The sequence below is a fragment of the Esox lucius genome, chromosome 9, assembly GCF_011004845.1.
Source record: "Esox lucius isolate fEsoLuc1 chromosome 9, fEsoLuc1.pri, whole genome shotgun sequence".
Classification (NCBI taxonomy): domain Eukaryota; kingdom Metazoa; phylum Chordata; class Actinopteri; order Esociformes; family Esocidae; genus Esox; species Esox lucius.
The window spans coordinates 2,165,380-2,192,867 of record NC_047577.1 but is presented as its reverse complement, the minus strand read 5'-3'; the positions used below and the strand labels follow the sequence as shown (position 1 = coordinate 2,192,867).

At 41.9% G+C, this 27,488-nt stretch overlaps 1 protein-coding gene across 1 annotated transcript in view; it reads right to left on the bottom strand.

Annotated features, from left to right (window-relative positions):
- The window catches only part of sdk1b (sidekick cell adhesion molecule 1b), a 283,277-nt gene that overhangs the window by 70,740 nt on the left and 185,049 nt on the right, over positions 1 to 27,488 (bottom strand). Inside the window, 10 exon segments of the mRNA XM_034294030.1 lie at positions 538 to 674; positions 2,337 to 2,507; positions 2,919 to 3,021; positions 8,045 to 8,212; positions 10,967 to 11,083; positions 13,097 to 13,291; positions 14,841 to 14,924; positions 16,802 to 16,992; positions 17,976 to 18,084; positions 26,063 to 26,089. Of these exon segments, the coding sequence (XP_034149921.1) occupies positions 538 to 674; positions 2,337 to 2,507; positions 2,919 to 3,021; positions 8,045 to 8,212; positions 10,967 to 11,083; positions 13,097 to 13,291; positions 14,841 to 14,924; positions 16,802 to 16,992; positions 17,976 to 18,084; positions 26,063 to 26,089 (1,302 nt within the window).

The window sequence follows — 27,488 nt, the reverse complement described above, 5'->3', positions numbered from 1 at the left end:
TTAAACTGCTATTTAAGTCACATGGTTGTCCATCTGAAATCACCTTCCAGAGAGAATGTCCAACCTTGCAAACCCAATCTTCTATTGGTTTAGAATAAAAATAAGAGTGATGAAAACTGATTTTATCCAATCGAAACAGACAGAGCAGCTTATATCCCTCCAGAATACCAGGGATTGGAACTGTGATGACGATTCATCTGAGACAGGTTGAGGTCACCTTTGGACAAGGTGAGGTCACCTTCTTAGAGGGTTTGGGGAATAGCAATGGGGTGATCACATGACCAGGCACCAATATAAACCAGTGAAACTCTAGCTCGGATTTGACGAAAAAGGTTAAAACGTTCAGGTATTTATTTTGTTAGTTTTAATTTGTACATTGGAAAACAAGGGAGATTTGTGTGCAAGACAGCAAAGTACAAGCACAGACCTCGGTCACCAGCTGAAACATATAGAAAAATACACACACACCTACTCTCACTCTGTCAGACACACACACCCATATACACACATCTCTCTCTAGTGGACAGAGATACATACTGTTCTCAGACAGCTCCAGTATGTATCGCAGCAGAGGAGAGTTCCCATCGAAGGGCCGGACCCAGGACAGGAGGACGGAGCGGCTGTCGGAATCATTCAGAGAGACAGACAGAGACCTGGGAGAGTGGGGCAACTCTCTGGGGAGGGGAGAAAATCATCCCAGAATTATTATCATAAAACATTTGAGGGATGAGAGATTAAAGAGAAGGCTAAAGAGAGGAGAACGGCGAGAAGTGAGAGAAGGATGGACAGAAGGATGGAGGGAGAGAGAGAGGGAAGGATGTAGAGAAAAAGATATATAGTTAGCAACAACCTACTGCGGTGTCTGTGTGTGAGTCTGTGTGTGTCTGTGTGTGTGTCTGTGTGTGTGTCTGTGTGTGTCTCTGTGCGTGTGTCTGTGTGTCTGTCTGTGTGTGTCTGTGTGTGTGTCTGTGTGTCTGTGTGTGTCTCTGTGCGTGTGTCTGTGTATGTATGTGTGTGTGTGTCTGTGTGTCTCTTTGTGTATGTGTGTGTGTGTCTGTGTGTGTGGGTCTGTGTGTGTCTGTGTGTGTATGTGTGTGTGTGCGTGTGTGTCTCTTTGTTTGTGTCTGTGTGTGTGTGTGTGTGTGTGTGTGTCTGTGTGTCTCTGAGTGTGTCTGTGTGAGTATCTGTGAGTGAGTGTGTGGTATGTATTTGGCATTAGAACAATTATATCATTTTGCTGTCTTTTTTTTCTGGAAACAAAACAGGGTCCCACAGAACAGAAGAATCATTGGAGGTGGAGCAAAGGGACGAAGAGGGAAAGAAAGAGGGATCGAAAAGAAAAACAGAGGAAGAGAGGAAGGTGGAGTGATGAACAGGGGACTGCATGTCTTCCCTCCTCTGTGTTCCCTGAGACGATGATTTTAATATTATTAATATTCATTCAAACATGAGCTACCACAGAGAACAACCATTATCCTGACACGGCCGACACAAACACACACACGCACTCACGCTCAACACAGACTCACACACTCACACCCACTCACACAGACTCACACACTCACACACACATGCGCACACACTCAACGACACTCTAAATCTAGATGGTCTGTCTGGTCTGTCTGTGTGAGTGTGTGAGTCTGTGAGAGTGTGTGTGTGAGTGTGTCTGTGTGAGTGTGTGTGTGAGTGTGAGTATGTGTGTGAGTGTGTGTGAGTGTGTGAGTGTGTGTGTCTGTGTGAGTGTGTGAGTGTGTGTGTGTGAGTGTGTCTGTGTGAGTGTGTGAGTGTGTCTGTGTGAGTGTGTGAGTGTGTGTGTGTGAGTGAGTCTGTGAGAGTGTGTGTGTGAGTGTGTCTGTGTGAGTGTGTGAGTGTGTGTGAGTGTGTGTGTCTGTGTGAGTGTGTGAGTGTGTCTGTGTGAGTGTGTGTGTGTGAGTGTGTCTGTGTGTGTGTGTGAGTGTGTGTGTGAGGCTCTCTGTATAATTGATAATGATGGGCACCCGGGTCACTTAAATCTCTGTCAAAGTTCTTATCACATTAATATCTCACAACATAACCGGCATTATTATTTAACAACGTACATGAATATGCTATAACTGGTATCAATATGTAATACCATGTATTAATATATAACACCAGGTATTATTACTTAATTACTTTTGTTAATACATTAAAACAAGTTGTTATAACTGTGTAATATGACATTGATATTAACAGTCTCTACTCCCACTGATTCCATTACAATCATATCATGTTTAGTGTTGGCGTGTGTGAATGGTTATGAGAGATAGAATGCGAGAGTGTGTGTGTTTGTCTGTGTGTGTGTGTTTGTAACTCACATGACTTCGAGGCGTGCGGATCGTGACTCATTCCCAGCTTGTGACGTCACAGTACAGGTGTAGTCTCCTATGTCACCTGACCAGGTCTGACTGATGGTCAGAGTCCCAGAAGATATAGACACTCTGCCCCCACTGGCCTGGAGGGGAACTGCACCTCGCAGCCACTGAAAACTACTGACAAAAAACCCCACCTCAAAATATTTCTACTAAATGAACACCTCAAAGAATGTCTACTAAATGAACCCCACCTCAAAAAATGTCTACTAAATGAACCCCACCTCAAAATATTTCTACTAAATGAACACCTCAATGAATGTCTACTACATGAACACCACCTCAAAAAAATTCTACTAAATGAACCCCACCTCAAGAAATGTCCTCATACAAGCTGAGTTGACTAGGTGCGACTGAGTCTGACAAGACGACTAGCTGTATGTTTTTCATGAATGTGTTTAATAACAAGAAATTACCCACACAAACACACAAAGTCTGTTTGAAAAGTTTAAAAGTGACTAGTTCATTTTGAAAGGACACAGGTTAAATGTCACTGTGTGATACCACCGACACACACATCCTTCTGACCTTATGTTGACCCTAGGGTCATGTGTGGCGTTACAGTGCAGCGTTGCCGTGGTTCCCTTGATGACCCTCTGGTCCAGTGGAGGAACCGATATGAATGTACGACCTGCGGAGTGAAAGGTCACAGGAGGTCATCTTCATCACTGCCATGATTTCATCATCACCATAATATTTGTCAAACCCAATATAAAATGTTTTCTCTCCCTCCTTCTTCATCTGCGGTTTTCTGCTTCTCTCCACCTCCTCATCCTCACTTTATCCCTCTCTCTCCTTACTTTTTACCTCCCTCTTTAAAACAAATTCTGCCTGCATCTCCCTCCTTCAAATCTTATTCTTCCTCTCTCTCCTTAATTTCTCCACCCTTTATTTATTTCCCTTTTATTCTCTCCATCTGTCTGTCTCTCCCTCCCTCCGTCTGTCCGTCCCTCCCTCAGTCTGTCTGTCCCTCCCTCTCTCCCTCTGACCCTCCCACCCTCCCTCTCTCTGTCCGTCTGTCCCTCCGTCTGTCTGTCCCTCCCACCCTCCCTCCCTCCCTCCCTCCTACCCTCCCTCTTTCTCAGTTTTTCTATATTGCCCCCCCCTCCCCTCCTCCTCTTCTCATTCTCTCTACTCTCTCAGTCTGACTCTGATGCGATAAAGAGAAAGAAAGGATAATTGAAAAAGTGAGACTGAGGGATGTGAAAGAAATAGAAAAATAAAAATCGAGAGAGATATAAAATATATTTGAGAAAGAGAGAGAGGGATTAACTTGTTTTCCATCCATTTGATCTAAAATCTGCATTAACAAAATATGGTAATATTCCCAGCAGTGTGGTGTTTCTACAAACTGACTTTCACATTTACTTTACGCAGGACAAATAAAAGTTACTTCTTTGCTTACTTTTTTGTTTACCGAATAAAAGCTTGATACTGTACATCTCCATTGCAACCCCAGTGACCTAACCAACCCCAAATGACCTAACCAACCCCAGTGATCTAACCAACCCCAGTGACCTAACCAACCCCAATGATCTAACCAACCCCAATGACCTAACCAACCCCAGTGACCTAACCAACCCCAATGATCTAACCAACCCCAATGATCTAACCAACCCCAGTGACCTAACCAACCCCAGTGACCTAACCAACCCCAGTGATCTAACCAACCCCAGTGACCTAACCAACCCCAGTGACCTAACCAACCCCAGTGACCTAACCAACCCCAGTGACCTAACCAACCCCAGTGACCTAACCAACACCTGAACTCTAACCAACCCCAATGACCTAACCAACCCCAGTGACCTAACCAACACCTGAACTCTAACCAACAAGTGATCTCTAACCAACAAGTGATCTCTAACCAACAAGTGATCTCTAACCAACAAGTGATCTCTAACCAACAAGTGATCTCTAACCAACAGCAGAGTGGAGGAGGAGTCCTAAACAACAGGAGACTTTCCTATGAAGGATATTTTATCAACATTTGCATATAAATGTTCTGCAACCTGCAACCATTTCTGGCATAATTAATGGTAGAAAATATTGTACCACACAAATAATTTGACCATTTGGACCGAATAAATTGCCTCTCATCATTTACATAGATTTATATGCAACTAAACACATGTAAATACACCAAAGTACACTTAAGTCCATGTATATACACTGCCGTTCGAAAGCTTGAGGTCACTTAGAAATACCCTTTTTTTGTTTTGTTTTTTTGTCCACCAAAATAGCATCAAATTGGTCAGAAATACAGTGTAGACACTGGTAATGTTGTAAATGAATATTGTACCTGGAAACAGCAGATTTTAATGGAATATCTTCATAGGCATACAGAGGCCAATTATCAGCAACCATCAGTCCTGTGTTCTAATGGCACGTTGTGTTGGCTAATCCAACTTTATAATTTTAAAAGGCTAATAGAAAACCCGGCTGCAATTATCTTAGCACAGCTGAAAACTGTTGTGTTGATTAAAGAAGCAATAAAACTGGCCTTCTTTAGACTAGTTGAGTATCTTCAGCATGATCTTTAAGTAATTAATTTGCATTTTATTGCCTGACATAAGTATTTGATACATCAGAAAAGTAGAACTTAATATTTGGTATAGAAACCTTTGTTTGCAATTACAGAGATCAAATGTTTCCTGTAGTTCTTGACCAGGTTTGCACACACTGCAGCAGGGATTTTGGCCCACTCCTCCATACAGACCTACTCCAGATCCTTCAGGTTTCGGGCTGTCGATGGGCAATACTGACTTTCACCTCCCTCCAAAGATTTTCTATTGGGTTCAGGTCTAGAGACTGGCTAGGCCACTTCAGGACCTTGAGATGCTTCTTACAGAGCCACTCTTTAGTTGCCCTGGCTGTGTGTTTCGGGTTGTTGTCATGCTGGAAGACCCAGCCACGACCAATCTTCAATGCTCTTACTGAGGAAAGGAGGTTGTTGGCCAAGATCTTGCGATACATGGCCCCATCCATCCTCCCCTCAATACAGTGCAGTCGTCCTGTCCCCTTTGCAGAAAAGCATCCCCAAAGAATGATGTTTCCACCTCAATGCTTCACAGTTGGGATGGTGTTCTTGGGGTTGTACTCATTCTTCCTCTTCTTCCAAACATGACAAATGGTTTTCTTTGAGACTGTGGTCCCAGCTCTCTTCAGGTCATTGACCAGGTCCTGCCGTGTAGTTCTGGGCTGAACCTTCCTCATGATCATTGATGCCCCACGAGGTGAGATCTTGCATGGAGCCCCAGACCGAGGGAGACTAACCGTCATCTTGAACTTCTTCCATTTTCTAATAATTGTGCCAACAATTGTTGCCTTCTCACCAAGCTGCTTGCCTATTGTCCTGTAGCCCATCACAGCCTTGTGCAGGTCTACAATTGTATCCCTGATGTCCTTACACAGGTCTCTGGTCTTGGCCATTGTGGAGAGGTTGGAGTCTGTTTGATTGAGTGTGTGGACAGGTGTCTTTTATACAGGTAATGAGTTCAAACAGGTGCAGTTAATACAGGTAATGAATGGAGAACAGGAGGGCTACTTAAAGAAAAACGAACAGGTCTGTGAGAGACGAAATTCTTACTGGTTGGTAGGTGGTCAAATACTTATGTCATCCAATACAATGCAAATTAATTATAAAAAAATCATACAATGTGATTTTCTGGATTTTGGTTTTAGATTCCGTCTCTTACAGTTGAAGTGAACCTATGATAAAAAAATTACAGACCTCTACATGCTTTGTAATTAGGAAAACCTGCTAAATTGGCAGTGTATCAAATACTTGTTCTCCCCACTGTACATCAGACTGGCCAATTAAAATAAAAGATGAAGATGGGAAAAAGAACACATGCACTGGACAGAGGACGATTGGATAAACATTGTTATGGACAGACAAATGTAAGTTTGAGGTGTTTGGATCACAAAGAAGAACATTTGTCAGACCAAATGAAAAGATGCAGGAGGAGTGCTTGACACCATTTGTCAAGCATGGTGGAGGCAATGTAATGGTCAGGGGGTGCTTTGATGGTGGTAAAGTGGGAGATTTATACAGGCTAAAAGGGATCTTGAAGAAGGAAGGCTATCACCCAACGCTAAGCCTCCTACAACTGGACAATGACCCAAAGCACAGCTCCAAACGATGTAAGAACTATTTATGGAAGAAGCAGTCAGCTGGTATTCTGTCTATAATGGAGTGGCCAGCACAGTCATCGGATCTCAACCCTACTGAGCTGTGGTGGGAGCAGCTTGACCGAATGGTACATAAGAAGTGCCCATCAAGACAAACCAATTTGTGGGAGGTGCTTCAGGAAGCAGGGAGTGAAATATTTTCAGATTACCTCCATAAATTGACAACTAAAATGCCAAAGGTCTGCAAGGATTTAATTGCTGCAAATGGCAGATTCTTTGACTAAAGCAAAGTTTGAAGGACACAATTATTAATTCAATGAAAAATCATTATTTCTATCCTATTCATTTTGCTACATTTCCTGTTCAAACTCTTTGTTTTCATGGAAAACAAGGACATTTCTAAGTGACCCCAAACTTTTGAACAGTAGTGTACACTACACCATATCCTGATTCCATCAGCCCCAGGTGACTTTTCACGCTTCTGGTAATTAATTCAAATGAAATGATTAAGTGGAAGCCTGGGTAGAACTGAACTGGCAATGAAGAAAGAGAATGTGTGATTCCATCTCCAGATTACAGGAGAGGAGTGTAGACGGGAATGTTCTGTGTTCTATTCTACGCTGGCCCGCTAACAAACGGCATTATTTAGAGTGACTGTGTGTGTGTGTGTGTGTGGGCGCGTCTTCATTATGTCGAACTCTGTAAGCCTGAACAGTCCTCATTAGGAGGACATTAAAAGTTTTTGTTCATTTTTTAGTGAACATACACATTTTAGCAGATACTGATTCAGTTCCCCAGAGGGGTAGATAGTACTGACTCAGTTCTCCATAGGGGTAGATAGTACAGATTCAGTTCTCCAGAGGGGTAGATAGTACAGATTCAGTTCTCCAGAGGGGTAGATAGTACTGACTCAGTTCCCCAGAGGGGTAGATAGTATTGACTCAGTTCCCCAGAGGGGTAGATAGTACTGATTCGGTTCTCCAGAGGGGTAGATTATACTGATTCAGTTCCCCAGAGGGGTAGATAGTACTTTTTTTCTGTGTGTATGTCTTTTTCTCTGTGTTTGTGTGCGTCTTTATCTGTGTGTATGTCTTTCTCTGTGTTTGTGTGCCTTTCTCTGTGTTTGTGTGCGTGTGTCTTTATCTGTGTGTATCTCTTTTTCTCTGTGTTTGTGTGTGTGTCATTTTCTGTGTGTATGTCTTTTTCTCTGTGTTTGTGTGCGTGTCATTTTCTCTGTGTATGTCTTTTTCTCTGTGTTTGTGTGCGTGTCATTTCTGTGTGTATGTCTTTTTCTCTGTGTTTGTGTGCGTGTCATTTTCTGTGTGTATGTCTTTTTTTCTGTGTTTGTATATGTGTAATTTTATGCGTGTATGTCTTTTTCTCTGCGTTTGTGTGCGTGTCATTTTCTGTGTATATGTCTTTTTCTCTGTGTTTGTGTGTGTCATTTTCTGTGTGTATGTCTTTTTCTCTGTGTTTGTGTGCGTGTCATTCTCTGTGTGTATGTCTTCATGTGAGTCACTCACTCCAGACGGTGAGTGTAGCAGTGGCGTTGATGGAACTATCTTTGCTGACTGCGGCACAGGTGTGGTCTCCGGAATCCTGCATCCTGACTGGTTGAATCAGAAGACCACCCGACTCCAGCAGTGTGAACCTGGGTGTCTGGACCGTCCCGCTGGCCATGAGCTGAGAGCCTGCACACACACACACACACACACACACACACACACGAGAGAGGGCGAGAGGAGCTGAGTCAATATAGTCATCTGGAAATGACCTTTGGAGGCCTCTTTATCATGACCATGGCAGAAACTTCATACACCTAATTAGTTACCAGGCAACAACTGAGGTCTTCGTTGTAAATGTCAACCTCTAGCAAAGATGTTTAGTGGCTGAAGGAGTGGTATTTCTGATCATCTATATGAAAACTAGTCCATTAACTGTCTAGCACTTCATATGAAACCAAAGACAAGCCTTCCAAAAGCTACCTGGCTAGATATCTAGCTAGAATTATTTTAACACAATGCTTATGTTTTATTGAAACTGCCTGTTTGCCCCTGAGTCATCGCAGTGTTGAGTCAGCTGCTGTATTGAGTCAGTGCAGTGTTGAGTCAGCTGTTGTATTGAGTCAGTGCAGTGTTGAGTCAGCAGTTGTATTGAGTCACTGCATTGTTGAGTCAGCTGTTGTATTGAATCACTGCAGTGTTGAGTCAGCTGTTGTATTGAGTCACTGCAGTGTTGAGTCAGCTGTTGTATTGAGTCACTGCAGTGTTGAGTCAGCTGATGTGTGCCTACACAACATTAATAGCAATTAATGCCTTGAAAACATTATAGACTCACTGTTGGGAACAGGAGCTTCATCAGCAGGGTGTCAAACTGTAAATAAATGACAAGCTACACACAGTTTAGGAGTGTGCTGCCCAGCATCTCTATATGTGTTAGTTAATGAAGCTAGCTAGTAGGTGGCAGGATACAACAACCCACTACAGCTGATGAAATCACTGGCAACCAATATATTCTTGCTTTTGAAACTCTCTCCCTTTCGATCAGAGTAGGTATTTTGTTTGTGTTTCATAAGGAGTCATGAATGCTACAAGTCAGATCGTGGGAGAAAGCTCACAAAATGTTTTTGTCAAACATATTTTGCTGTGAACGCAACCAGCAAAGTAAAGGTTTCTGAATGGATTTGAATTTTAAAACACTTGATAAAGAGGTTGACTAGGGGCCATTTGATAAAGGATGTAGTTAGGGGCCACTTCACAAATAATTTAGATTGGGGCCATTTGATAATGGACATAGCTCGGGGCCACATGATAAAGGATGTCGTTTGGGGCCTTCTGATAAAGGATGTAGCTAGGGGCCAATACCAGGTGATCCTCCATCATGCTGTCCTGTGTGTGGTATAGTCCAGGACTGTGTGTGGTGAGTTAGTCCAGGAGTGTGGGTGGTGAGTTAGTCCAGGACTGTGTGGTGAGTTAGTCCAGGAGTGTGTGGTGAGTTAGTCCAGGACTGCGGGTGTTGAGTTTGTCCAGGACTGTGTGTGGTGAGTTTGTCCAGGACTGTAAGTTGTGAGTTAGTCCAGGAGTGTGTGGTGAGTTAGTCCAGGAGTGTGTGGTGAGTTAATCCAGGACTGTGGGTGGTGAGTTAGTCCAGGACTGTGTATAGTGAGTTAGTCCAGGAGTGTGTGGTGAGCTAATCCAGGACTGTGGGTGGTCAGTTAGTCCAAGACTGTGAGTGGTCAGTTAGTCCAGGACTGTGGGTGGTCAGTTAGTAATAACTGACTCACATCAACAGACAAAACTTACCACAAAACTGTCTCAACACAGCAATGTCTGCTTACCTGGCAGATGTACTGAATATCATGACTACATTTTAATCTAATATCTGTTAATATTGCCATGGAATGAGAAACAACAAACATATTCCTTTCTGGCTAGATATCCTGTTAAAGGACCACATGAGCTTTAAAAGGGAAATCACACATAAAAACATTTTCTCCCTTCGGTTTTCTTCTTTAGATTTAACTCACTCATTGACATAGACTCATAAAATCCTATTTCATTTTTATGAAATTATGCAACCAAGTTATTGTTTTTTATTTTTCCCCCTCAAAGATTTCAGGTTGTTTTTCAATTGAATTGTTCACGTTATAGGTCACATTAAAGATGGAAAAAGTTCTGACATGATTTATCTTGGTCTCATTCTTTTACATCACAAGAACCTGGCATTTTAACAGGGGTGTGTAGACTTTTTATATTCACTGTATATTTTACCATGTGTCCTGAGAGAACCTAGTGAAGTTCTTTCTCTGGTACACCAATGACCTGGGGAGGTGGCATGGAAGAGGAACGTGCCCAGATGGATCACAATGTTTTAAACTAGCTCCAAAAAAAGTTGGAATTGTTCTAATTATTTTTTATATTTTTCCATCAGAGGAAAGAAACACAAACCGCAGCAATTCCAGCCGGCGTTATCCTGTGTTTTTGTTTTCATCTAGTTAGCAGCAGCTGTAGGGCAAATCACTCCTCCTGTTTCTTCAAGTAGTTGTCTGTGTGCTCACGTGTGTGAATGTGTGTGTGTTATGCATTGTGTGTGTGTGTTATGCATTGTGTGTGTATGTGGGTGTGTTATGCATTGTGTGTGTGTGTTATGCATTGTGTGTGTACGTGTGTGTGTTATGCATTGTGTGTATGTGGGTGTGTTATGCATTGTGTGTGTGTGTTATGCATTGTGTGTGTACGTGTGTGTGTTATGCATTGTGTGTATGTGGGTGTGTTATGCATTGTGTGTGTGTATGTGTGTCTGTTATGCATTGTGCGTGTGTTATGCATTGTGTGTGTATGTGTGTCTGTTATGCATTGTGTGTGTGTTATGCATTGTGTGTATGTGTGTGTGTGTTATGCATTGTGTATGTCTGTCTGTGTGTGTGTGTGTGTGTGTGTGTGTACCTTTCCACCAGCTAACAGCCGGTTTTGGGGCACCTGATGTCTCACAGGTGAAGATCGCTGAGTTGCCGTCGGTTACGGTGAGGTCAGAGGGCCGGAGGGCAAAGGAGGGGGAGACACCTAGCGAGCACATAGAGAGAGGAGAGAAAGAGAGGGGAAGACAGGAGAGGACATGGGGTTAAAGGTCTTTTTAAAACATTATCATCAACACAGTCAGAGAGAGAGGAGAGAAAGAGAGGGGAAGACAGGAGAGCACATGGGGTTAAAGGTCTTTTTAAAACATTATCATCAACACAGTCAGAGAGAGGAGAGAAAGAGAGGGGAAGACAGGAGAGGACATGGGGTTGAAAGTCTTTTTAAAACATTATCATCAAGGCAGACAGAGAGAGGAGAGAAAGAGAGGGGAAGACAGGAGAGGACATGGGGTTGAAAGTTATTAAAACATTATCATCAACGCAGACAGAGAGAGGAGAGAAAGAGAGGGGGAGAAAGAAGAGGACAGATAAGGACAAGAACAGAAATAGAAGACAAAGAGAGCCAGAAGAGAGGAAGAGAGAGAAAAAGAAAGACTTTAATCTAAAAACACAGATCATGTATATTTCCTTGTAATCGACTATACATGTGTGTGTGTGTGTGTTCCATTTGTATGTGAGGTGATTGACTTGAGATGAAAGTATCCTTTCCCAGTTTGGCATTAGACACCAGGGAAATACACAGCACACAACATGCTATAAAGGACCTCAGTACATTCACTGTTAATAAGGGTTATTGCATTAAAGTCTGGTAGACTAGCAAATAACAATAATATACACTTTAAGTGTCTACACACCATCCAGGCCATTTACTAGGCCTCTCAACAGTCAAGAGGCAATTAATGATTCCAAATATTATCATAAGCTCTCCAATTCCCAAATGGATTGACTGAAGAGAAGCCTGTTAAACATACGCAACACGTCTGTCAGTGGCCACTTCAGTTCTGAGTGCTAGAACTCTTAAAAAAGCTTCCAGCGAAGTGTTGGCAGGAAGATAAACGGTGTGAAACAGCAGCTTTAACTGCCGTAACTGTGGTCTACATAAAGAACAATTTCACGTGGAACCGGAGATCTACACAGGAGAACCTGGAGGCTCTTTGGGCCTGTTTGACAACACGGAGAAACCCGTCCTGATCTACTTGTAGTCAATCTCTTACAAGCTATGGACACACAGACCCAATTTCCAGGGTAGCAGAAGAATAAATTAGAAGTTAAAATAACTAAAATCAGGATATAATTTAGCGAACCAGTCAATATGTCCTCCATACACCAGGAGGACCTCCACACAGCTCCAGGCAAAGTCTGAGTCTGTGTAACTCACTAGTAACCACCAGCTGAGTGTATGTTTGTGTCTGTGTAACTCAGAGAACTGAAACGGAAAATGGACAAGTCAATGATACTAGTGCTTTTTCCTCTGATCTCAATAATCGAGGATCTGGTTGGTGCTCTGAACCCAAAAGGAAAGAGCAGCAGCATACGAAGGTCAACACAAGACGGAGGACGAGGAAATTCGTTAGGATGAAAATCTTTTGGTACATCTACGAGTTGAGACTGCTGCGCCACCTCTTTTCATTCAGTTTCGAATTAGCCTTTGTCCCTCACAAAAGTGTTCTTTCTTTCTACCTCATCCACACTAATATTTTACCAGAAGATTGCGACAGGAGCCACATACCTCTTTAGAAAACAGATCATTCAGCGTTACATCTAATGTGAGTGTGTAGTCCAGTCGCTGTAACGACAATTAAACTATGAAAGGGTTATGTTGGTTTCTCAAAGACTGATATGGTTCACCACAAACAGGGTTTTATTTGGTGATTTTGCTGCCATTTTCACTTAATTAGCTACTGTTGCACTGAAGGCATTACTCTCATGAGTACCTTTATAAGCTCCTCCCAAGCAATTAATTTGACTGGGTTAACGTGTTTTGAGGCGTTATTGTTGCTAGGCCTGGGTATTCCCCAGGCCTAGCAACAATTTAGGCCTGGTTTAAGAGGGTAGTATCTGTGTAACTCACTAGTAACACCAGCTGTGTGTTTGTTTGTGTCTGTGTATCTCACTAGTAACCACCAGCTGAGTGTATGTTTGTGTCTGTGTAACTCACTAGTAACCACCAGCTGAGTGTATGTCTGAGCTTCTCCGGCGGCATTCTGAGCAAAGCACTGGAACATTCCGGCGTCCGCTGGCTGCACTCTCCTGATGGTCAGACCGGTTGCTGCGGTAACCTTGTAACGGGGGTTGGCCAGCTTGGACAGAGGCACTGCATCCTTGAACCACTCTATACGAGCTGATGGGACGCCTAAACACACACACACACACACACACACACACAGTGTGTATAAATATGTATGACAGAGTTCTAATAGGGTGTTAATAATATATGGATTGTACAGCGAGCAGAGCCACAGAAGGCTAAGGTGACCAGAGAGGCCAAACACAACCAATTAATTATCCAGCTGAAAAAAGAAAGGCTTTCTTCACTGACCCTTCACCTCAATGATTGACAGTTCGAGAGAGGAGAGAACGAGAAGAGAGAGAAGGAGAGAATGAAAGACAGATAGACTGACAGTATTCCACAGCTACTTAGAACAACTTACAGTCGACTCCCTCTGCTGTCTCCAGCTAAGGGGAGTTGACAGTGCCCTGTGTGTGTGCTTTTTACATAGAGAGTTATAATGAGTTCTACTGTTCATAGAGCCCCATTCAGCCTTATAATGAGTTCTACTGTTCACAGAGCCCCATTCAGCCTTATAATGTGTTCTACTGTTCATAGAGCCCCATTCAGCCTTATAATGAGTTCTACTGTTCATAGAGCCCCATTCAGCCTTATAATGAGTTCTACTGTTCATAGAGCCCCATTCAGCCTTATAATGTGTTCTACTGTTCATAGAGCCCCATTCAGCCTTATAATGTGTTCTACTGTTCATAGAGCCCCATTCAGCCTTATAATGAGTTATACTGTTCATAGAGCCCCATTCAGCCTTATAATGAGTTCTACTGTTCATAGAGCCCCATTCAGCCTTATAATGTGTTCTACTGTTCATAGAGCCCCATTCAGCCTTATAATGAGTTATACTGTTCATAGAGCCCCATTCAGCCTTATAATGTGTTCTACTGTTCACAGAGCCCCATTCAGCCTTATAATGTGTTCTACTGTTCACAGAGCCCCATTCAGCCTTATAATGTGTTCTACTGTTCATAGAGCCCCATTCAGCCTTATAATGAGTTCTACTGTTCATAGAGCCCCATTCAGCCTTATAATGTGTTCTACTGTTCATAGAGCCCCATTCAGCCTTATAATGTGTTCTACTGTATATAGAGCCCCATTCAGCCATATAATGTGTTCTACTGTTCATAGAGCCAAATTCAGCCTTATAATGAGTTCTACTGTTCACAGAGCCCCATCCAGCCTTATAATGTGTTCTACTGTTCATAAAGCCCCACTCTGCCTTATAATGTGTTCTACTGTTCATAGAGCCCCATTCAGCCTTATAATGTGTTCTACTGTTCATAGAGCCCCATTCAGCCTTATAATGAGTTCTACTGTTCACAGAGCCCCATCCAGCCTTATAATGTGTTCTACTGTTCATAAAGCCCCACTCTGCCTTATAATGTGTTATAGAACCTATTCAGCCTTATGAGGTTTTCTGTATTAAGAGATGTTAATATAACCTATGTCATCCCTCCTCCAAGTTTAACATCGATTCAGAGGCTTTAGAATTGATCAGCTAGATTACTAAGGCAGAAGAAAACTCTGAAGGTGTGTCTTCTAATGTACATCTGTGATAGCATCCTTTAAACCGTTAGAAGACCACACACACACACACACACACACCCTAGATCCTCACCCTTGGCGAGACAGTGGATGTCAACGTTCTTGTCCACCTCTGTCACAGTCTTCCACTTTGGTTCAGCAGTAAAGTATGGAGCCTCTGGAACACACACACACACACACACAAAATATTTAGTCATTCAATAATTGAATGGCCATTTACCAAAAGCATTAGAGAAAGAGTGGAAAGAAACAATCTAAAAGTAGTCCAGGAGAGATGAGAAGATAGGGAGTAAAGAGACAGAATGTTCTACACAGCAGGCAGGTGGATGAAGTGATATAAGGACTTGTCTCTCTCTCTTTTATCTCTCCATCCTTTGTTCCTGTCGACCAGCTGAGAGCATTGTGTTTCTGAGTGTGTGTTTCTGCACGTGTGTTTGTGTGTGTGTTGATATGTGTGTTTATATGTGTATGTTGATAGGTGTGTGTTTGTGTTCTGTTGTTGTTCATATTATTAATATTCCTGGCCAGGGATTGGACTGACTTATGACTCTTTACTCAGCAAAAACTTTTCTCTAAACACACACAGCATGCAGATGACAAACACACACACATACTCCTCATACTTTGTGTGTAGAACCTGCTGTACCTTGTCGACAACAAGAAAGGGACACTCGGCCAGACACAGATAAAACACAGACATTAATCCTCCTCACAAACACACACGCACACACACACACACACACACTCACACACACAAGCAGCTTCCACTGACACATAATTGAGTGTAGAAGCTCTGATTCATCTAAAAGGAACCGGTAGAAGAAAAATTTATTCATCATGTTATTCTCCCCCATAAAACCTCTTACACACACACACAGACACACACACACACACACAGCTTGACTTGGGCATCGCACCAGATCAAAGACTAAATTAGACGTTTGTCCAGGAGGGGAGAATGTTTGCATGTACAATAAACCATAACAAACCCACGGCTGAGTGGTACCAGTGAGCTGTGTGTATTTCTCCTACCCAGTACAGTGAGCTGTGTGTGTGATTCTCCTATCCAGTACAGTGAGGTGTGTTTCTCCTGTCCAGTACAGTGAGGTGTGTTTGGGTGTTTCTCCTACCCAGTACAGTGAGGTGTGTGTGGGTGTTTTTCCTACCCAGTACAGTGAGGTGTGTGTGTTTCTCCTACCCAGTACAGTGAGCTGTGTGTGTGTTTCTCCTGTCCAGTACAGTGAGGTGTGTGTGTGTGTTTCTCCTACCCAGTACAGTGAGGTGTGTGTGTGTGTTTCTCCTACCCAGTACAGTGAGGTGTGTGTGTTTCTCCTACCCAGTACAGTGAGGTGTGTGTGTGTGTGTTTCTCCTACCCAGTACAGTGAGGTGTGTGTGTGTGTGTGTTTCTCCTACCCAGTACAGTGAGGTGTGTGTGTGTGTGTGTTTCTCCTACCCAGTACAGTGAGGTGTGTGTGTGTGTGTGTTTCTCCTACCCAGTACAGTGAGGTGTGTGTGTGTGTGTTTCTCCTACCCAGTACAGTGAGGTGTGTGTGTGTGTGTTTCTCCTACCCAGTACAGTGAGGTGTGTGTGTGTTTCTCCGACCCAGTACCGTGAGGTGTGTGTGTGTGTGTGTTTCTCCTACCCAGTACAGTGAGGTGTGTGTGTGTTTCTCCTACCCAGTACAGTGAGGTGTGTGTGTGTGTGTTTCTCCTACCCAGTACAGTGAGGTGTGTGTGTGTTTCTCCTACCCAGTACAGTGAGGTGTGTGTGTGTTTCTCCTACCCAGTACAGTGAGGTGTGTGTGTGTGTGTTTCTCCTACCCAGTACAGTGAGGTGTGTGTGTGTTTCTCCTACCCAGTACAGTGAGGTGTGTGTGTGTGTGTTTCTCCTACCCAGTACAGTGAGGTGTGTGTGTGTTTCTCCTACCCAGTACAGTGAGGTGTGTGTGTGTTTCTCCTACCCAGTACAGTGAGGTGTGTGTGTGTGTGTTTCTCCTACCCAGTACAGTGAGGTGTGTGTGTGTTTCTCCTACCCAGTACAGTGAGGTGTACCCGGGCCTCAGCAGGTCTTGTCGTGGAGTTGATGAGTGACGCCTCACAGACGTACACGCCTCCATCAGAGAGGGAGGGACTGAACAGTGTCAAACGACGGCCAAACACGCCCACTCCGCTGGCCAGCCGACGCCCATTACGTTTCCATGACAACACCAGCCTCTCCACCGGCCTGGTGGGAGACAACCAATCAAGAATTAACTAATGAATTGTTCAGCCAATTAGGTAATTAATCAATATTCAAACATATTTCAGTGCTTGAATAATGGCATGGAGTTACAAAACACGATAACAGAAAACAAGCAAACTAATCAATATATCACTAATCTGAATCTGTTTTTCTGTTCATTTCTGTCTGTCTGTTTCTATGTCTGTCTCATATGACCTTTTTACTGTGTAGACAGTCAGCCCAATTCTGATATTGTTTTCCACTAATTGGTCTTCTTGCCAATTACAAAATATATTTTCTCATCAGATATGTTTCAGAGTGGATCTGATTGCTGAAAAGACCAATTAGCAGATGATATAAAGCATCATAATTAGGTGAGGAAAGTGTTTATAAATATCTCTGTTTAGAATACAATGGTTAAAAAGTCTGACTGACAAGTTTGTATGTGTGTATGTGAGTGTGTATGTGAGTGTGTGAGTGTTGGGGTGCGTTGGTGTGTGTATGTTTGTGTGTACGTGTTGGTGTGTGTGTGTGAGTGTGTTGGCGTGTGTTGGTTTGTGCATGTTTGTGTGTGTGTGTGTGTATGTGTGTGTGTATGTGAGTGTTGGCGTATGTTGGTGTGTGTATGTTTGTGTGAATGTGTTGGTGTGTGTGTGTATTGGTGTGTGTGTGTGTTGGTGTGTGTGTGCATGTTGGTGTGTGTGTTTGTGTTGGTGGGTGTGTTGGTGTGTGTGTGCGTGTTGGTGTATGTGTTTGTGTTGGTGTATGTGTTTGTGTTGGTGTGTGTGTTGGTGTGTGTGTGTGTTTGCGTTGGTGTGTGTGTGAGTGTTGGTGTGTGTGTGTGTTTGTGTTGGTGTGTGTGTGAGTGTTGGCGTGTGTGTTTATGTTGGTGTGTGTGTGTTGGTGTGTGTTTTTGTTGGTGTGTGTGTTTGTGTTGGCGTGTGTGTGTGTTGGTGTGTGTGTGTGTGTATTTTGTGTGTGTGCACCTGGCATTAGCGATACACTCCAGTGTGGCTTCTCTCCCCGACACAACAGAAGTATTCTTCGGGGCAATTACAATCACTGGAGCCGATGGATCAAATGGAGCATTTGGATCTAAGAGACAGAGAGAAAAAACAGACAGTGAGAGAAGACAGACAGAGAAGAAAAAGAGAAAAAACACAGAGAAAGAAAGAGACAGAGAGAGAGCAGACGCAAAGAGAGAAGACAGAGGGAGAGACCGAGAGACAGGGAAACAAGAGATAGATTGAAAGCACATTATTTTAATATTATTGTCTCTGGTTCAACAAATGAAAGCTTCAATTAAAATCATATTTGATAGAAAACCCTTGTCTCTTACTGAAAAAATAGATGGAAAAATAGAGAAGAGAGGGAGAAAAATAGATGGAGACAAAAGGAAGGAAAGACAAAAACAAAAAAAGAGAGCATTAGGGGGTGTATGTGTGTGAGCAAGAGACAGAGAGAGACAGAAAGAGTGGTCAATATAAAGGTATATTGTTCAGTAACTCCAGATGAAAGATTCTGTCTCAATATAACAAGGTGGGTCATAGTGTTCAGTAACTCCAGATGAAAGATTCTGTCTCAATATAACAAGGTGGGTCATAGTGTTCAGTAACTCCAGATGAAAGATTCTGTCTCAATATAACAAGGTGGGTCATAGTGTTCAGTAACTCCAGATGAAAGATTCTGTCTCAATATAACAAGGTTGGTCATAGTGTTCAGTAACTCCAGATGAAAGATTCTGTCTCAATATAACAAGGTGGGTCATAGTGTTCAGTAACTCCAGATGAAATATTCTGTCTCAATATAACAAGGTGGGTCATAGTGTTCAGTAACTCCAGATGAAAGATTCTGTCTCAATATAACAAGGTGGGTCATAGTGTTCAGTAACTCCAGATGAAAGATTCTGTCTCAATATAACAAGGTGGGTCATAGTGTTCAGTAACTCCAGATGAAATATTCTGTCTCAATATAACAAGGTGGGTCATAGTGTTCAGTAACTCCAGTAATTGTGTCTATCAATGGACAGGTAAAATGAGGGCCATGTCACACACTTGAATGGATGGTCAGTTTGTTGGAAACAATACTTAGACGTGTGGATGTGTGTGTGTGTGTGTGATTGATATCTGAGTTAGAGAGGGGAGCAGAAGTAATCGATGCATCACAGACAGCTATAGATTGACTAACAAACTCCAACTTTTTGCTTTACTCCCTTCTTCTCCATTCCCTGTCTCTTTCTGTTCTGTTCATTCAGTAGTTGTGTTCTGTTGATCATAATCCAGTTTTAAATCCTGTTCTTATAATTCGATTCCAGTTATGACAGCATCAGTACTGGTCTGTTAATCCTATTTCAGTTGTGACAGTGTCAGTGCTGTTCCGTTCATCTTTTTCCAGTTGTGACAGCGTCAGTACTGTTCTGTTAATCATATGCCAGTGATAACAGTTTGAATCATGTTCTTTATAATTATTCAGTTTTACCAGTGTTAGTCCTGTTCTCTTAATCTTATTACAGTTATAACATGGTTAGTTATGTTAATCTTATTCCAGTTACAATCTGGACAATCCTGTTCTGTTAATCTAAATACAGTTTTAACAATGTTCCTTCTGCTCTGTTAATCACATTCCAGTTATAACAGCATTACCATTGTTGTGTTAATCCCATTACAGTTTTAAATGAGTTAGTCCTGTTCTGACTCTGTGAATGAGGTTTAATTCTCTAGTCTCTAGTCTTCGTAGCTGAATCACTTCATCTCAACTAGACTTCAAAACAGAGTGGGAGGTTACATTTTTCTGAAACTGTGCTTCTCACGTCTTAGTGTATGTGTGTGTGTGTGTGTGTGTGTGAGAGTGTGTGTGAGGAAGGGACAGATATACAACGTAGACCACTTATGTGTGTCGTGTGTATTTGTGTGTATGTCTCTTGTGTAAATGTGTGTGTGGGTAAGTGTGTGTGTCAGAGCATATCATTGGCAGAGCAGATCTTCAGAAAAAATGAGAAGATAAAGCGGAGGACAAAGGAAGAGGCTGTGGTGTCATGATGGGGATGGGTGGAGGAACACCTTTGAAATCCTCTTTGGAGACAGAAGGTAGAGGAGGAACAGGTGGTAATTGGTTATAGAATCCTGACTGTTGTTCTTGTTCTTTTATCTGATCAGGGGATGAATAAACCTGTTACTATGGATCCATATATCTCTGTATCACAGAGTAGGTAGGAATGGACCTTACTAATCATTTTACTAATCACAGTGTAAAGTACTTTATAATAGATTTGTCGGGGGATCCCAGAATATTCTAAATATGTTTTGTTTTGTTTTAAGATGGCAAGTAGACAGCGCTCAACACAGCTCAAGTAGACACAGCAGTCTTTATTGTCTGGAGAGGAACCTGTCTGTGTAACATGGTACAGATGGGGAATATCTTAAAGATTCAAGCACCCTCAGCTACAGCCAAGACCAGAGTAACTTTAACTCAGCTACAGCCAAGACCAGAGTAACTTTAACTCAGCTACAGGCAAGACCAGAATAACTTTAACTCAGCTACAGCCAAGACCAGAGTAACTTTAACTCAGCTACAGCCAAGACCAGAGTAACTTTAACTCAGCTACAGGCAAGACCAGAGTAACTTTAACTCAGCTACAGCCAAGACCAGAGTAACTTTAACTCAGCTACAGCCAAGACCAGAGTAACTTTAACTCAGCTACAGCCAAGACCAGAGTAACTTTAACTCAGCTACAGCCAAGGCCAGAGTAACTTTAACTCAGCTACAGGCAAGACCAGAATAACTTTAACTCAGCTACAGCCAAGACCAGAGTAACTTTAACTCAGCTACAGGCAAGACCAGAATAACTTTAACTCAGCTACAGCCAGGACCACAGCAACTTTCACTCAGCTACAGCCAGGACCACAGAAACTTTTACCTTTTGCAGATAAGAGCCAACAGCACCCAAATCTTCCGCACAAATTCCGTCAGACCTGGGCCCTGACAGATAAAAAAGAATGATCTTTCAACAAAGGTCCAAAAGCCAGGACCATGAACATGAATTCTACCTAGACACTGCTGCCCTGAAGAAAGAATGGACCTGGGCCAGAACATCAACACCAAAAGCCCATGAACAACCTGAGTGACAAGACAAACAAGGCCTTCTATGACAACAATAACAACCGAACCCGACAATACGGTTCTGGCTTAACTGTAAGCCATAGAAGCTGTTGTCTTTAATGCTCGTGAGGTCCGTGGTGCAGTTACTGGAACTGACCAAAGGACCCAAAGACTCCCAGAGGGGGTGCATGATAGCCTGCATATTCCGCCTGGCTTTTGACGGCCGTTGTGCACGGCAGAGTCCCTTGGGTCAGCTCGATGCCACGGAGAGCCCCATTGGGTGGCCTGTGATTGAAGGACCCTACACGTGTTAGGCGACATGCTAATTCCTGATTGTTCAACTTTGTTTCACTTTTTTTCCCTTCTCTTCTGCTTGCTTTGGCTGTGGAGACAAATGTTTTCCAAGCCAATAAAGCCATTTTGAATTAGAATGAGAATGAATAATGTCTTGTCTCTGTCCAGATGTTTTCTCTGTATGCTTCCATCAAGGGAGAAGAGGACCACCATATGGCTGTTATCATCTCTCTTTCCTTTCCTTCCTTCCCTCTCTCATTCTCTTTCTTTCCTTCCTTATTCTCTTTCCCTCCCTCTCTTCTGTCATTCATCCCACTATTTTCTTTCTCTCTCTCTCCAGGGATTGCCCCCATGTGCCTGCACCTGCTAGTGTGTAGTGTTAGCACACACACACACACACACACACACACACACACACACACACACACACACACACACACACCCAGAGGCCCACACAGACACATCCACACCCACAGAGGCACATATGCACAAACACACACACACACACACACACACACACACACATGCACAGAGACAATCACACAGAGACACAGAGACACAAACAAAACGCACACACACACACACCCACTGTACACCTGCACTCCCTTACGTACAAGAATGCACACATCCTCTCTAATTTAAACAATCAGCTCTGGAGAGGCTGGTACCTTTTGTGAATGTGAACATGTGTATCCCTGAGAGTGTGTGTGTCTGTGTGTGTGTGTGTGTGTGTGTGTGTGTGTAAGAGAGTGTATAGCTGTGGCAGCAAGGAGTCCCTCTGGAGATTATACAATGAAACTCTTCAGAATCAAATCAGTGTACTGGATTAAATATCAGGCAAATAAAATGCAGGATGATGGAGGGAGAGAAAGAGGGAGACAAGGGAGGAAGAATGCAAAAAACAGGGGATGAAGAAAAGAAAGAAAGCCAAGAGAACTTAATGAAATGAAGTATCAGTGTGTTGTCCTAGAAGGGAAGTATCAGTGTGTTGTCCTAGAAGGGAAGTATCAGTGTGTTGTCCTAGAAGGGAAGTATCAGTGTGTTGTCCTAGAAGGGAAGTATCAGTGTGTTGTCCTAGAAGGGAAGTATCAGTGTGTTGTCCTAGAAGGGAAGTATCAGTGTGTTGTCCTAGAAGGGAAGTATCAGTGTGTTGTCCTAGAAGGGAAGTATCAGTGTGTTGTCCTAGAAGGGAAGTATCAGTGTGTTGTCCTAGAAGGGAAGTATCAGTGTGTATCAAGCATTGCTTTCATTCACTTTCTTTCTAGTTATCTGAGAACACATTTACAGCAACGATCTGAGAGCCATTGGGGTTAACTGTCTAGCTGAGGGACACAAACTTGTCAGCTCTGGGATCTCATCTAACAACCTTCTGGTTAGAAACCATTACTGAACAGACCGGCAGGTCCTGTAGTAACAGGACTGATACAGTCAAAAAAAGAGAGAGCATTTCGGGGAGAGAAAGAGAGAGATGGCAGGTAGTCATATCATCAGATTAAAGGGTAATCTCTCTCTGAATGGATTTTCAGATTACAGCTGGTTCTACTGTTAAATCTACCCTGGTCAGGACAGCACTGAGGACACGTGTGTGTGTTAATCCCTTCAGTGTGTTAATCCCTGTAGGCAAGGAGCACACACACACACATTGACACACACACACACACACACACATACACATTCACACAAACCAGTGTGAAGTTAAGGGTGTGTATTAATAGAGTTGTCACATACATGTCAACCGCCCTCACACTGACATTACACACAGTGATGGAGGGATGACAGACAGACAGATAGAGAGAGAGAAATGCAACTGGATTTAGAGATTCATGCCTTAAAGATAAACATCTGTATGTGAAGGAATGAACAATACAGGGAACATGAACATGGTCTGTGTTCAGGGATCTTATAAACATACAGGGAACATTAACATGGTCTGTGTTCAGGGATCTAATAAACATACAGGGAACATTAACCTGGTCTGTGTTCAGGGATCTAATAAACATACAGGAAACATTAACATGGTCTGTGTTCAGGGATCTAATAAACATACAGGGAACATTAACCTGGTCTGTGTTCAGGGATCTAATAAACATACAGGGAACATTAACCTGGTCTGTGTTCAGGGATCTTATAAACATACAGGGAACATTAACATGGTCTGTGTTCAGGGATCTTATAAACATACAGGAAACATTAACATGGTCTGTGTTCAGGGATCTAATAAACATACAGGGAACATGAACATGGTCTGTGTTCAGGGATCTTATAAACATACAGGGAACATTAACATGGTCTGTGTTCAGGGATCTTATAAACATACAGGGAACATTAACATGGTCTGTGTTCAGGGATCTTATAAACATACAGGAAACATTAACATGGTCTGTGTTCAGGGATCTAATAAACATACAGGGAACATGAACATGGTCTGTGTTCAGGGATCTAATAAACATACAGGGAACATTAACATGGTCTGTGTTCAGGGATCTTATAAACATACAGGGAACATTAATATGGTCTGTGTTCAGGGATCTTATAAACATACAGGGAACATTAACATGGTCTGTGTTCAGGGATCTTATAAACATACAGGGAACATTAACATGGTCTGTGTTCAGGGATCTTATAAACATACAGGGAACATTAACATGGTCTGTGTTCAGGGATCTTATAAACATACAGGGAACATTAACATGGTCTGTGTTCAGGGATCTTATAAACATACAGGGAACATTAACATGGTCTGTGTTCAGGGATCTAATAAACATACAGGAAACATTAACATGGTCTGTGTTCAGGGATCTAATAAACATACAGGGAACATTAACATGGTCTGTGTTCAGGGATCTAATAAACATACAGGGAACATTAACATGGTCTGTGTTCAGGGATCTTATAAACATACAGGGAACATTAACATGGTCTGTGTTCAGGGATCTTATAAACATACAGGGAACATTAACATGGTCTGTGTTCAGGGATCTAATAAACATACAGGGAACATTAACATGGTCTGTGTTCAGGGATCTAATAAACATACAGGGAACATTAACATGGTCTGTGTTCAGGGATCTTATAAACATACAGGGAACATTAACATGGTCTCTGAGAGTGGGAAGAAAACAGACTCGTTTGTAAACATTCATCTGTTCATTCAGCTGCCAAGCTCCTCTATATATCGCATCCCAGAGAGATTAATGGAGAGGGAGATGAACGGATGGAGTTAAATGGATAGTTTGAGATAGAGAGCGATGGAGGGAAGAGAGAGGGATGAGTAAAGAGAGGGATCGGTGGATAGATGGAGAGAAAGATATGGACAGAGAGAAAGAATGAGGGATGGTGGGGAAATCAGGAAAACCAGTATTCATGTTATTTTAAATACATTCTGTGTAGTACTGATGTACTGCTTTAAATACATTCTGTGTAGTACTGATGTACTGCTTTAAATACATTCTGTGTAGTACTGATGTCCTGCTTTAAATACATTCTGTGTAGTACTGATGTCCTGCTTTAAATACATTCTGTGTAGTACTGATGTACTGCTTTAAATACATTCTGTGTAGTACTGATGTACTGCTTTAAATACATTCTGTGTAGTACTGATGTACTGCTTTAAATACACTCTGTGTAGTACTGATGTACTGCTTTAAATACATTATGTGTAGTACTGATGTACTGCTTTAAATACATTCTGTGTAGTACTGATGTACTGCTTTAAATACATTCTGTGTAGTACTGATGTACTGCTTTAAATACATTCTGTGTAGTACTGATGTACTGCTTTAAATACATTCTGTGTAGTACTGATGTCCTGCTTTAAATACATTCTGTGTAGTACTGATGTACTGCTTTAAATACATTATGTGTAGTACTGATGTACTGCTTTAAATACATTATGTGTAGTACTGATGTACTGCTTTAAATACATTCTGTGTAGTACTGATGTACTGCTTTAAATACATTCTGTGTAGTACTGATGTACTGCTTTAAATACATTATGTGTAGTACTGATGTCCTGCTTTAAATACATTCTGTGTAGTACTGATGTACTGCTTTAAATACATTATGTGTAGTACTGATGTACTGCTTTAAATACATTATGTGTAGTACTGATGTCCTGCTTTAAATACATTCTGTGTAGTACTGATGTACTGCTTTAAATACATTCTGTGTAGTACTGATGTACTGCTTTAAATACATTCTGTGTAGTACTGATGTACTGCTTTAAATACATTCTGTGTAGTACTGATGTACTGCTTTAAATACATTATGTGTAGTACTGATGTCCTGCTTTAAATACATTCTGTGTAGTACTGATGTACTGCTTTAAATACATTATGTGTAGTACTGATGTACTGCTTTAAATACATTGTGTGTAGTACTGATGTACTGCTTTAAATACATTGTGTGTAGTACTGATGTACTGCTTTAAATACATTCTGTGTAGTACTGATGTACTGCTTTAAATACATTAAGTGTAGTACTGATGTACTGCATTCTGTTAATCATTTCAACATTTCAATGGTCTTTGTTTAATTGCTGCACGCTTTCTTTACAAACTGTTTACTGTTTTCCAATGCAAATAAAGTCATTTGAACTGAATTAAGAAATTGAGAAAAAGGAGAGAAAGAGATAAAAGAGAGAGAAGAGAGAAAGAAGAGAGAGTGCTGGTTACCTGTCTTACCCTGAGAACCACGATGCTTCTTACTCACTGTCAGTCAGATGCAGAGAGAGAGGAGAGGGGAGAGAGAGAGGGAGGAGAAGAGAGGGAGGAGAAGAGAGGAAGGAGAGATAGAGAAGGAAGAAAGAGAGGGAGGAGGCACATTTAATTTCCACATTTAATTTCAGCTGTCCTAAATACTGTATTCTGGCAGACTTGAACATATTGGCATGACATTGTCACACAGACGTAACAGTAAATACTCTCTGCTCACAACGATGTGTCAGTGTTAAGATGTGTCAGTGTTAAGATGTGTCAGTGTTAAGATGTGTCAGTGTTAAGATGTGTCAGTGTTCAGATGAAAGTCTTGGATTGAATATTGCCCGGTTACAGAACATAAAGAGAGAAAATTACACATTGGTAAACCATTCGGTCTAGAGAACCTGAATACAGTGGATTGGACCATAGTTAACCCTTATATCTAGAGAACCTGAATACAGTGGATTGGTCCATAGTTAACCCTTCTATCTAGAGAACCTGAATAGAGTGGATTGGTCCATAGTTAACCCTTCTATCTAGAGAACCTGAATAGAGTGGATTGGTCCATAGTTAACCCTTCTATCTAGAGAACCTGAATAGAGTGGATTGGTCCATAGTTAACCCTTCTATCTAGAGAACCTGAATACAGTGGATTGGACCATAGTTAACCCTTATATCTAGAGAACCTGAATACAGTGGATTGGTCCATAGTAAACCCTTCTATCTAGAGAACCTGAATAGAGTGGATTGGTCCATAGTTAACCCTTCTATCTAGAGAACCTGAATACAGTGGATTGGTCCATAGTTAAACCTTCTATTTAAAGAACTAGTCTTACCTCCCTGCAGAAATAGAGACCTAGACTAGATCCTTGTCTATATCGGACAAACAGCATATTTATTGAAACAGTTCTTGTATTTGACCTTTGAAATAGTCTGGGAGGCTGATGTAAACTGACACAAAAAAAAAGGATACATGTTTTTAGATTCTCCTGGACCAGACGAATAGACACCCTCAGACAGTTGTTGACTTAATCAATAAAAAAACAAACTCATATTTTTTTTAGACAGTATAGTGGATTTCTGTCAGCTCAAGAATGTGATATCAGAGGTTTGTAGCTCATTAGATATTACACCACATATCTCTCCTTGGTGAACAATTTGTAAACACCAGAAATATAACGTAAATAGGCCAATAAGCAACGAACGAATACCTATGGAAAACTGGTTACATAAAGCATTTACTCCTGGTTCCTCCTAATGAACACTAGTTGATTATAAACTGAATTTACTCCAGGTTCCTCTTAATGGTTGGCTATAGACTGAATTTACTCCAGGTTCCTCCTAATGGTTGGTTATAAACTGAATTTATTCCAGGTTCCTCTTAATGGTTGGTTATAGACTGAATTTACTC